The 11,913-nt window shown below is 39.9% G+C and overlaps 1 protein-coding gene across 3 annotated transcripts; it reads right to left on the reverse strand.

Annotated features, from left to right (window-relative positions):
- Nucleotides 1–220: 220 nt before the first annotated feature.
- On the reverse strand, nt 221–9,622 carry LOC101897267 (uncharacterized). 3 transcript variants are annotated; one of them, XM_011298280.3, is made up of 6 exons: nt 9,247–9,622; nt 2,906–4,413; nt 2,464–2,836; nt 1,742–2,344; nt 1,448–1,686; nt 221–479 (listed from the first exon to the last, which is right to left on the reverse strand). In XM_011298280.3, the coding sequence occupies exons 2-6, from the start codon at nt 3,938–3,940 to the stop codon at nt 297–299; spliced, it is 2,433 nt and encodes an 810-aa protein (XP_011296582.2). In that variant the 5' UTR covers nt 3,941–4,413; nt 9,247–9,622; the 3' UTR covers nt 221–296. The 3 variants fall into 3 exon arrangements, with proteins under 3 accessions (XP_011296582.2, XP_011296581.2, XP_005177578.2); XM_011298279.3 differs by having other exon boundaries at nt 2,906–4,475; XM_005177521.4 differs by having other exon boundaries at nt 2,906–4,480.
- Between the last annotated feature and the right edge of the window lie 2,291 nt (nt 9,623–11,913).

Consider the following 11,913-nt stretch of genomic DNA (forward strand, 5'->3'; position numbering starts at 1 on the left):
AAAAATCCAAGTTTTCTGTTAAAGGACAAACGTCTCACATAGCTCATCAACATCCAGTTGTCGATTTACTTTCCTCTATTACTTAGGTGGCTTTGTAGGTATAAAGAAAGTAGTAAACATGTCATGAAGTAGTTCCAATGACAATGCCCAATCACAATGATCCGCCTACATATTATTCCTTAGTGTTTGCACACAGCAATTAAAGCTAAACAAAGGCGAATTCAAACCACGGTATGAACATGTTTATTAGCAATCAATCAAGTGAAGTCCTACCAGGAGGTCCTTTCGACAACTATTTACACTTTGACTTTTCGTTTGATGGTGGTTCTGATCGTTCTTTTGTCAGATCGGGTTGAATTAATGGCCACAGACGTTGTGAATGGGTTGGGAAGAATGGTTGTTCCTCGACTCCGCGCTGTTGTGGTACGGTCCTTGTAGACGCACATCAACTCGTCAAATCCATCGGGACAATCGTTTATCTGGAAGGAAAAATAGACATCGAATTATAGATTTCGGGATTGGATAGGAGTGATGGTTCATTACTTCATCTTTTCAACGACATATATTTATGGAAAGAATAGTTTTTGAGACGAAACTATGAAAGGTTCTTCCTAAAAGCCTGCTTCCTTAGAAATTCAAACACAAGATATTGTAATGCAACGGGCTGGGCAGTTAATGTCCCATTATGCCATTACCCTCATTTAATTTGGTTATTCGAGTCAAAAGTATACATCATATTTCTTGCAAAACGTTTTACGCTTTGTTGGTCTCCATGAAATTGAATATATTTGAAGGGGAAGCGTTTGATCCGGCCGAACCAATAATCTAAGCAAATAATGGAAAAATAACCAAATTATTTTCGAAGTCGATTAACGTTGATCGAAAATTATCTGTTGGAAAGGGAAACGAACAAAGATGGTTTTACTAACCATTTAGACCCCTTAAAAGAACAAAGGGACCGTCTACGATCAGCACTTCGAAACAAACATGTTTTTGGTTTATGCCCTGGGAAGCTTATACCGAGAAAAGGTTAAAGAAAACCAGGAGGACTTGTGGAGATCGCAGCCGACACTGCGATGAAGACGGAAATTTTGCTTATTGTTAGTAAACATTATCGACAAACGAACAAGCTTTTTCCTCTAAAGCGCTCATCTGCAGACAACGTACGATATTTTAAAATGTATGTCTTCAAATAGGCCCATTTATTCTTCTGCTAATACTCGTATTAGCTAATCTAATGCATTACACTTTTCAGATCTGCCGATCAGCCGGTCTCGTGCTCTTCGAATGTGGGCTTGCAAAATTTGAAGCACTGCAATCTATTTTTGACATTTTTGGGCAAAGTATTCCTCTCAGAGGGAATCTCACTTTTAATACTAAAAAGGTATGGGAAAATATATAGTTTTGTGTATAGTTGTGCCTGTGGCTGACCCGGTGTATGACTTACCCTATCACAGAGTTGATTCACCGTTATGCACTTCCCACTCACGCAACGAAGTTCGTGGGGTGCGCAAACTGCTGCAACTACCTTTTCTTGCGGCGGTTCGGTACTGACCGCTACCAGAATCGAAGCTGCTGGCTGTAAAGGTGTCGTGCCCGTTGAACGGTTTCCGCGTGTGGCTGATATTTCAAAGTTGTTTTCGGAATCACTGGTCATCATGATTTCTTTGCTATCGCGAAAATTGGCTATGGGCGAACATTTGAAGGAACTAGTGAACTCTAATACCGTGTTCATACTCACCAAAACCCTTCAGTCTCTCCGATGGAACAGCATTCGTGACATCTTCTTTCGATACCCCAAGAGAACGATTGTTCGCAACCTGCCATTGAAGCGGGTTGGGTGTATTCAGATCTTCTGTCGTGGTTGTTATGTACGTGTACAGACTGTCGCTGGTCTGATTGGGCAGGAAAATGGCGGCATAGGAAAATAGTCGAGGGAAAGCATTGATATCGTCCGCGTCGAATCGAGAATCGTCTTCATTGTCCTGGGAACTACAATTTTCCTCGTCGGAACCATCGAAACAGTCGTACTTCATATCACAGCGCGATTCATCAGGCACACATTTTTCATTAGAGCGACAACGGAATTCGTCTGGCTGGTCGCATGTCAGACAGCTGTCCTCGTCCTCGCCAGCCGGGCAGTCTTTTATGTTGTCGCACTGCCATTGCCTGGGAATGCAAGAGCTGTCATAACATTCGAATTCGTTGTCATAGCAATAACCCTTCCTCCGGGTCGGATCGTCGCAACGTTGAGGGTCGCTCGAATCTGGGTACAGACTGCAATCGAATGTTTCCGTCAGTGAATCTGAGTTTGCAATTATTTCGGAGCAGGCTTCGCGAATTGCTAAATGAAATGATGGAAATGAAATTGTACCAGATTAAGACTTAGTGTGACATCCTGAGCACTGGAGGTCTAGACGTTAGTTCGAGGTTGGCTTTTCCATTTTTTAATTCAAATCTTACCTTTGCATATCCTCCTGCAGGGTGGAAGAATACCAATATGGCTGGGTCTGCATTCGGGCTCGAAAACGGCGCAAATGAACTCAGCCGATCGGGCGGAACAATTCGAGTTTACCATCAACTGGTAGTCCTTGAGGTCCGTGGGCGTGATGTGTGCTGAAATGTTATAGGTCAAGTCGTATTCCAGGACACCCTGACACATTGCCAGTGAAGTTGAGTAGCAGCGGCTATCCTGCGTGTTTGTCGGCTTGCTGCTAGCCGACATCATTGGAGCGGTGGGTTTGTTATGTGTCACTGGAGGGATTGTGGGAGATACTTTGGCAATGGAATCAACAGTGGCAGTTGTAGTCGGGGATGGGGCATGCCCGGGGAAAAGCTGTAAATATAGATGACGGAAAATATCAATAGATAAATACAATGCGGATCAGCTGCTGAACATGCTTACTCCATCGATTAGCCGGAGAATCCGCTCGTCCTCCTCAATGGGAACGCCAAAACTATTTTGGTGGCCAGATGTAAAACGGAAGACATTTGCAGGCACAAAAGCCGCCGCTTCCGAAATCATCGTTGTGGTTTCGTCAGCGATTGTCGTAGAATCTTGAGGGGAGTCTTTGCGTTGTTTATCCCATGCGTTGGCCGCCTTGGAGTGTCCGTACTCAACGGTTGACAACTTCTGTTCTCTAGGTCTTTGGCGAGATCTCGAGCTCAGTGTGCGCAACAGCGTAGACTCTCTAATCACTTGAGCACTTTCCGTTACTGCCGCCCGCACCGTGCTGCCTTCCGTGGGCTGTGTATTTGCTACTCCATTTGATTGCATCGCATCATCGTCGTAGCTCTGTTTCTTCTGCTGCAAATACCGCTCCCTGGCCACACTGATGTCATGTAGCCAAATGCTGTAGGTTATCAAACCGAAGAATACCAACACACTGGCTGCAAATATCAAAGGCCATCGCAAGTACTGCCATTTGCAGAGTCGCTTTCCAAACTGAAGAGTCATCAAAGATGTCTTGGCTGCCGCTTCTGGCGAGTCTAGGTAGTAATTGCCGGTGAGGGGGTATTTGTGGCGGCGCACCTGTAATTCGGCCAGATTCTCGACGGGTCTGTTAAACATGCCTCCCATCTGGCACTTGTGTGTCTGTTGTTGCTGCTGCGCCTTACTCCCATCCAAATGACATTTTCCGTCTACTTTGCCATCCCAACTTGAGCTTCGCAACGTAGACGCGCGCGAATAATCTGCAGAACGATGATTATGGTGATGTGCCCCATCGCTGATGGGCTGCACACAAACGGCCACCCCGTGTGGATATTTGGTGGGTTGGCGTCGTAGACCCAACGAACGGCCGCTCAGTAGGTTGATCTCGTGCTGTTGCTGTGCAGCATGCGTGGTCATGCATTGATTGACTTTGTTGCCTGTTGCCACTGCCGCCTGTGAGCCGATGCAATTGCCGCTGTCCGCTTCGGTGAGATTTCCTCTCTCCATTCGTTATGACCAAGCGATGCTGGACGTGCTTGTCGGGTACTCTACCAGCTGCCTCTGTATCGCTGGAATATCAGTGTGGTATATGTTGTCGCCAGATAGCTCAAGCAATTTTTGGTTTAAGTGGATTGCTGTATTGGCTGTGGTAAAGTGCCTGGATTGATTACATAAGCGTCATCTGTTGCTGCTGCAGCTTTTTGTCTAAGATCTGAGCTGTGGACCGTTTGGTCTTTCTGCTGGATTTCTTTCTTTTTTTTTTTTGCACGAATGGAGTTTTCTTGTTACCAATGGTCGGAGTTGGCTTTTTGAGTGTCTGCTTCGTTTCTGTTTCTGTTTTTCTTTTTCGGATGTTGATATTTTGGCCTTTAATGTCAGATTCCCAGGCTTGGGTTTATTTGTAGGCTTGTTTTAAACAGAAATTCGCTGTATTGCCGCTCGTGGTTTGAGTAAAATATTTGCTGCTTCGTTTGTGATCACTATTTTAATGAAGACCCAAGAAGAACACCTCTTCTTAATTTGTTGAAATTAGTCTCTGTCTCTGTCCTAGAAAATATCAACATTTGAAGCATAAACGCATTCAGCACTCGATGTGTCACAGTTTTCCTTTTCAAGTTTATTCACAATTAATACTCTGTACTAAATATCGTGTGATACATCATTTATTTCGCCACATGGTATGCCAAGTGAGTCGAAGCAATAATTGGCTAAGTTGAGTTGAGTTATGTCAACCAATGCAAGCCTAAAATCAACGCACAATGCTGAAGCATGGCGTGGAGTAAGGTTCTGTAAAATTACTTGAGAAGTGACTTCTTCAAATGAGTTATGACACTCTCCAAGAAAATGAGGAGTTAACAGCATCAGGTTGGTGCACAGATGTTCGCAAATGCCTGAGCAAGATGTGACTAATAGTTCGGCAACAGAAGCCATTGACAACGCATCAATGGAAACCCAAATAGGCTCTTGTCTTCACACGACCAACAGCAGCCACAATGGTCGTTGTGAAACTGAAGCGGTTTAACCCCCCACTCCGATTTAATCATCTTGCCACTTGCACTTTAAAAGCAATAATCAAACGCCACATGAAAACAAAACAAACCGAACCGAATCAGCAAATCATCTTCTGACCTTTGGTGTTGGTGTTTTTGTATTGTCTAGTTTAAAAGTCAGCTACATCTCCGATTGGTTAAGTTGACCACTTGCAACTGTGAGCCACAAGCAAGAATTTAAAAGCCAAGGGGGCGGACGGTTGGAATCCCCTTCGCCCAGATTTGCCTGCCGTTCACCGTGGAGCATATTTGCAATAGATTAAAGCCAATAACAACAATAATAATAGTACTACTCGGTGCTGATGCCAATCAACATTCATATACAGTGGCTCACACAATATCGAAAATGGATATGTAAATACTTCCTGGCACGTAAAATAGAACAAAATAATCGAAGTTGGGACTGAACTGATGATGATGAGTACCAGCAATGCACACTGGGGCAATGCTCTTGCTGGGTTAAAGACAACCAACTGTACATAGTGGGAAAACCCCGAACTAGGGCGCATGCATGAACAATGCTCTAACAAAATTAAACAAAGTATTGTCACAATATTAAACAATATGTAGTGTTCAGTATATCTAACGGAACTTCCAACGAGAAACGGAACTTCTAACGAGAATCCCATTTTGTTTCCGCCAGTGTTCATTCATAGGTCATTTTCAATAATTTTTTATACCCTACACCACAAAGTGGTCAGGGTATTATGTCTTTGTGCATTTGTTTGTAACAGGCAGAAGGAAACGAGATAAACCCATAGTTCCTTTTGATGATCTGCATAGAATCACATTCTGAGTCGATTTATGCATGTCCGTCCGTCCGTCTGTCCGTCTGTCCATGTATTTTTGTAAACAAAGTACAGGTCGCATTTATTGCCCGATCCAGATGAAATTTTGCAAAGATCTTTTGTTTGGCCCAAGGACGAACCCTATTGAAATTGGAGATAATCGGTAAAAATTTAGATATAGCTCCCATATATATCTTCGTCCGATTTACCTTTTATTGTGCACCAAACGTGTAATATCAGCCTGAATTGTATGGAATTTTGCATATACACCCAAATTGGGCCTGAAAATATGTATGCCAAATTTGATCGAAATCGGTTCAGATATAGCTATAGCTCCCATATATATTGTTCATCCGATTTGTTATTTTTGTCCTCCGCAGCCGTAATATGCACTCTGTAACAACAATATTTGGGGAAATATATCAAATACAGCTCAGAAATACATTTGCTAAATTTTATGGAGATCGGTTCAGATTTGGATATATCTCCCATATATAATTTCGTCCGACTTACCTTGGATTGTGCACCAAACGTCTAATATTTGCCCAAATTGTATGAAATTTGGCACTTACGACCGAATTGAGTCTAGAAGCTAGTATGTCAAATTTGGTTTGGATCGGTTCAGATATAGCTCTAGCTTCCACATATATTATTCATCCGATTTGTTATATTTGTTACCCACAACGGTAATATGCACTCCGTAACAACGATATTCAGGGAAATATATCAAATACAGCTCTGAAATATCTTTGACAAATTTTATCGAGATCGGTTCAGATTTGGATAAAGCTCCCATATATATCTTTATCCGATTTCAAATTAATTGTGCACCAAATGGGCAATACAATTCCGAATTTAAAAGATACAAATGTTTCGGCAGATTTAGTCCTTTGAACTTTAAATTATAATTATAATCGTAGCTTGTATGATTGAATTCTCCCATAAAAATTTTCATTGTTATGTGGAGCTCTACTTAATTAGCAAAATGGTGTAGGGTATCATAAAGTCGGCCCCGCCCGACTTTAAGACTTTCTTTACTGGTTTTTTTTTTTGGTTTCAACGTTCCCATTGACGCATACAATTATCCATTTTAATGCAGATATTTCAAAGAAGTAACTATGTACAGAACTGAAATAAAAGTGTTATAATTCGTAAACTATGTCGAATCTCCCGAGCGCTCAAAACCTTAATTGTGATCGTAGTATTGTTGTAATAAAATGTTTTCAAAGACCCTTTTTATTTGGCACAGCAAACCAACATACAATAGTGTACACATCATCACTTTACATTAATTTCCGTACCTTTGTAGTACGAAGTTCCGAAAATCCTACCAAATCCTACCACTTACGACAACATATTTAAAACCAAAACCTGAGCAGGGTTACCGTTGCATAGTGGTCGAGGTCGTATGGGCACAGCGGCCAAAAATACTTTCAGTGCAGATATCAATATGAATCTTTGGTTATGGTACATTGATGGGATAAAAATAAAAAAAATTGACAAAACGGATATGGTCGATGCATGTTTTGGCATGGTCCCTTTACAAAGTTCCTCACGAATAAAGGTAATTTGCCCAATTTCTGTCACATTTATACACTAGATTGTTCTGTTATTTGGCATTTTACGTTCTAAAGAGCTAAAAAATAGTCTTACTGAAAATTATTTGGAACGGCCCGCCTTCAGGTAGAGTCCCCTGTAAAGGTACCTTTAGACATAGAAGTATTTTTTATACAAAGTTTATTTCAAATTTCAAAATTATTATTTGTAAACAAAATAGATAATTTTTTTGTTATCAAATTAAACAATTTAATATAAAATTAAATCAAAGTTACTAATGGATATTTATAAATTTTAGTGTTATATAAGTAAATCAAATGCAGATTTTATTAATATAGATTTTTTATTGAAGAAGAAGACGGTTAATAAGATGTTGAAACACGAGAATTTTTTCGGGTATGATTTAGTCGAAACTTTTTTATATCTTTATCCACGGCTTCCCCCTATAATTCTCCAATCGATACAATGACAAATTTATAACGTCGGGTGCATGTATTAAAATTTTATGAGCTGCGGGTGGAAGATAGTGCCTTGGATATCTATTTGTTAACTCTTTAGCCGTTTCCAGTGCAAAGCCCTAAATTTTTCGACATTAATAGTATACCCAGAAGATAATGCAGGCAACATTATTGAACACCCCTCAATTATATCCTTATCAATCCCAAACAACAAAAACATATACTATGTCACTAGCACCATCGAACTGACAAAATTGGAGCGAGGGCATAACATACAAATCTGAAAGTTAAATAAGCACTAGGACCCTTACTAATGGCGTGAAGAAATTATATTGGAGGACTAAGGGGGGGGGGGGGGGAAACAATTAAAACTTTAACTGAAATCCAATTTTATTTTCAAAATTAATCTTTAAAGGCAACTCAGAACACTCACATCGTCTATATTGTACACAACTACTAAACACACAAATTACCGCACTAAAAATAAGTCAATACCTTGCTTTTCAATAATTATGCCAAGAATTGTCATTTTAAAATGTATTTAATTTTGTAAAACAGATCTATTTTTACTCCACTTTTTCACTGGTCCCACTGAAAAAGCAACTAACCATATTTTCTCTTTTTTGATGCTATTGTCGAAGTGGGCCGTTAGAACGAAGCCAAAATTATTATGTTTCCTAAAAAGCTTAACCTCTTAAGAGTTCATGTGTACACATTTGACAATAAATATCTGATTTTCATTTTTTGAATTTTGGCCAATGGCAGCGACCTCTGTGCGTTGGGCGGGCGACAAAAGTTGCAGTTTGCGACCTTTTTGAGATCCAGTATCTTTATGTGCAACACTTTAAACAATTTCCAATTTTGCAATTTTTACCAAATTTCAAAATAATCTCATTCGGGCTCAACTTGGAGAAAGAATGTTTTCTAAATTAGAACTAACGAAGGGATAAATAAACTAATTGGTTGAAAGAAAATATTTGTGGGTCCATATTAGCAGCTCTAAAATGCGAATATTTTTTGTCACACTTTTCAAACATTTCTGGCAGTAACACTTAACCGGGGTTATCAATCTGTATTTTATTCGCGCTAAATCGGTGCTTTTCCCATTGTGCAGCGGCAGTTTGGAATAGTCCTATTTTACAAAGTAAGCGATGCCAAGGTTCGGATAATTGACATACATCATGGCAATGTAATTTTTCGAAATGGTCGGATCGATGTTTGATAAAAACACTTTCAACTCGTCGTTGCTTTGAGCTACTGTCTCTCTATGTAAAACGATTGAGTAATGGCGTGCACTTTTGTTAAAGCCAAAGCAATAACTTGGCTATAATAATATTGCAGACTGTTGCAAAGATATTCTAAGTATTGCGCTCTATTCTCATGATGCGCACACTCCCCCGACATGTTGCGACACTCGTCATTTTCGAATGTCCGGAGCCCGTTGACTCAGAGAAACTTACCCGACAGTCATTTGGCAACTGCCCTGCTATGGGTCACTAGGACTGCAGGAGAAAAAATAGTTCGTATTCCAGAAGATTTTAAGCAGTTCGAAGGTTTTGAATGTTTGATAACTATCCCGAGTGAATGATTTCACAATACATGGTTCAGGCGGACACTGGCACTTTCAACGCTTGTTTGCTGGGGAACTTTACTTATTCACGATCGCACGGGGACCAATGCTGTTTCCGAGAGTCAGTTTGTGTTTTGTATATATTTAAATTGCTTTTGTTGGTATGTCTTTTTCTGTAATTGCTTTAGCCGGAGATTTAACGAGCCGTGACGACGTGAACTGTCATTGAAGCTGGCAAAATCACAACTGAACTTTTTGGGGACCCAATCAACCCAAAAAGCATAGCTTGTTGGCGCGACTGTAAGTTGGCAAGCGATACACCATTCTGGCGCTTAAGCTTAGATTACGCTCGCGCTCGCTGCATGCTATTTTGTTTTTCATTCGTGTAAATGTCTTTTATTTGGCTGAGCGAATAGTAAGCTTAGTAAGCTCTGCAATGCCATTTCAAGTCAACTCCGACTCAGACTAAGAGTGCGGCAACTGAGGCACTAAGCCAAATGAAGGATGTAAATAGCTTTTCATCGTTTTCAATAACGAGGGACGTGTTATTTAAATGATATGCTTGTTAGAAATATTTTTGCAAATATATATTATACATAATGTTTATGTAGGAACATGGTGTGGGATATTGATTGTGTAGAATATATACATACTTGCGTTGATGGAAACTTCGTATCGACCTTCCTATAACAACTCTCAACGGTTCAGTTGGTTTCTCGAATAGTTTCGCTTTCATGTCTAGCGGGTGGGTGAACCGATCCAACAAAACATTGATCTTTACCCTGCTCTCTTTGTCGTGCTAGTATTTCAACAACCGGAATGTCGGTTGTGCTGACTTTCTTGATCCACAGCTAGAAACGAGCAAAATACGTTTGTGTCGCCCTGATCATTCATCGACAATGCAAACGGATCGATTTTCGCGGCGTTGCTTTTGAACATCTACATTCAGTCACCGGCGGTATTAATGGTCATTTTCGGGAGAGTGGAAGTTTGTATCAAGAAAAATAAAAACAAAACATTTTCAAAATCAACGATTGAAAATTGCGGGGCGCGTAATAATAACATTAACCAGATTTTCCATGGAATTGAAAGATTGAACACTTAGAATCATATTTTTGACAGAACCTCCAGACATTTCATTCATCTTTTGCGCTATTTGACTCATTTTTGAAATGAACAAAAAATACCAAATAAATGAAAACAACTTGTTGCCTATAATTTTGAAAAATTCTGACAGGAAGCGGGCATAGCCTCAGGGCCGTATTTCTGTAGTTTTACGAAGCTGTTCTACCTCCTTATTGTACCATGGTTAAATCTGTTGTTTTAGTATCGCTGGTGTGGTCTTGAATATGTTTATTTTCCAAATCAATCTCTTCTTGTTGGGAATATCTTGGGTTCAGTGGGGGAGCGATTCCGAAAGATAAAGGATAATATTGTACATATACGTACCTTGTCTAAGGCTGTGCGAAGCATGTATGAGATAAAGGTTCATGTCAGTTTTGCAACAACTGATCAATTTCAATTTGTTTCCTTATAGACGAGAAACTTGTGGGATTAAAGGAATAGCTTAATAACTTAAACATTTTACAATACATTAAGAAAATCGGGTTATTAATTTTGGACTTAGAGAAGAGTAATTTTTATGATTGACCACCATGTTTATTCCATGTACTTCACTGTCGAAAGTGTTTTTGTATGGAATACAAATATGGAATAAATCGATACAAGTCAGCTCCCAGAAATTCGACGTAGAAACTTTAAACCGCGTTTTCCCAAAGGAGGTAAATGATGCTGCATGGAGTGCTCAAGCATGTCAGCATATCGTATCGTCGATAATCGGAGGTATATATCTGTGTTTATCCAAAACGTGTACTCCTTTCTTCTGCTATTTTCCCCACAAGAATATCTTGTTTGGAAAAATCATGAATGTTGGCAAAAGGAGAAAAAGCTCTCCCGTTCGATTGTTAAACTTGGACTTGTCAATAATTATGATTTTAATGATAAGATTTTTTAGAAGTTATTTTGTAAGAACATTTTTGTCATTTTTAGCGACAGAATTAACGATAACAGAAGTTGGGGCAGCAATCAGATAGCTCCAGGCCGAAAAAATACTGATGTGAATATCAACATGGAATCGAAGCCATAATGCCCAACATCGACCTTGGCCTAAGTATTAGGTTTTGTCATATTGAAAATCATAATCCATAATCGAAGAGCCAATCCACTTACGGGCATCATGTAAAGTGCGCCGAAATATTTCCCACATTTTACAGCCCGAAGAATAGCTGGTATTTCCATTAGGTGCTATGGTCTAAACACGTTTTGGACCTTTGACTTTTATTCCATATATGAGAGTGTGGGAATAAAAGTCCGACTAACTCTGTCGTAAATCAGTCATTCAGTTTCTCGAAACCATTCGTTGACAAGCCTTAAATATGTCCGATCTATCAAGGGGGTGGTTCTTGCAATCAAAGTTTGTGACAATACTGATGAACCTTGCCTATTGAGGCTAACATCCGAACATAGCAGTTCATTAATCATGTGTTTCAAACTAGAA

This window comes from Musca domestica, unplaced genomic scaffold (genome assembly GCF_030504385.1).
Source record: "Musca domestica strain aabys unplaced genomic scaffold, Musca_domestica.polishedcontigs.V.1.1 57, whole genome shotgun sequence".
In the NCBI taxonomy this organism is placed as follows: Eukaryota; Metazoa; Arthropoda; class Insecta; order Diptera; family Muscidae; genus Musca; species Musca domestica.

What these genes read in the sequence shown, in the direction of transcription:
- LOC101897267 (XM_011298280.3), bottom strand. Translation starts at nt 3,940, where the DNA reads ATGGAGAGAGGAAATCTCACCGAAGCGGACAGCGGCAATTGCATCGGC. An exon ending in GGAGAGACTGAAGGGTTTTG is followed by an intron (nt 1,687 to 1,741) that starts GTGAGTATGAAC and finishes GTTCGCCCATAG; the next exon opens with CCAATTTTCGCGATAGCAAA. An exon ending in TGAATCAACTCTGTGATAGG is followed by an intron (nt 480 to 1,447) that starts GTAAGTCATACA and finishes TTTTCCTTCCAG; the next exon opens with ATAAACGATTGTCCCGATGG.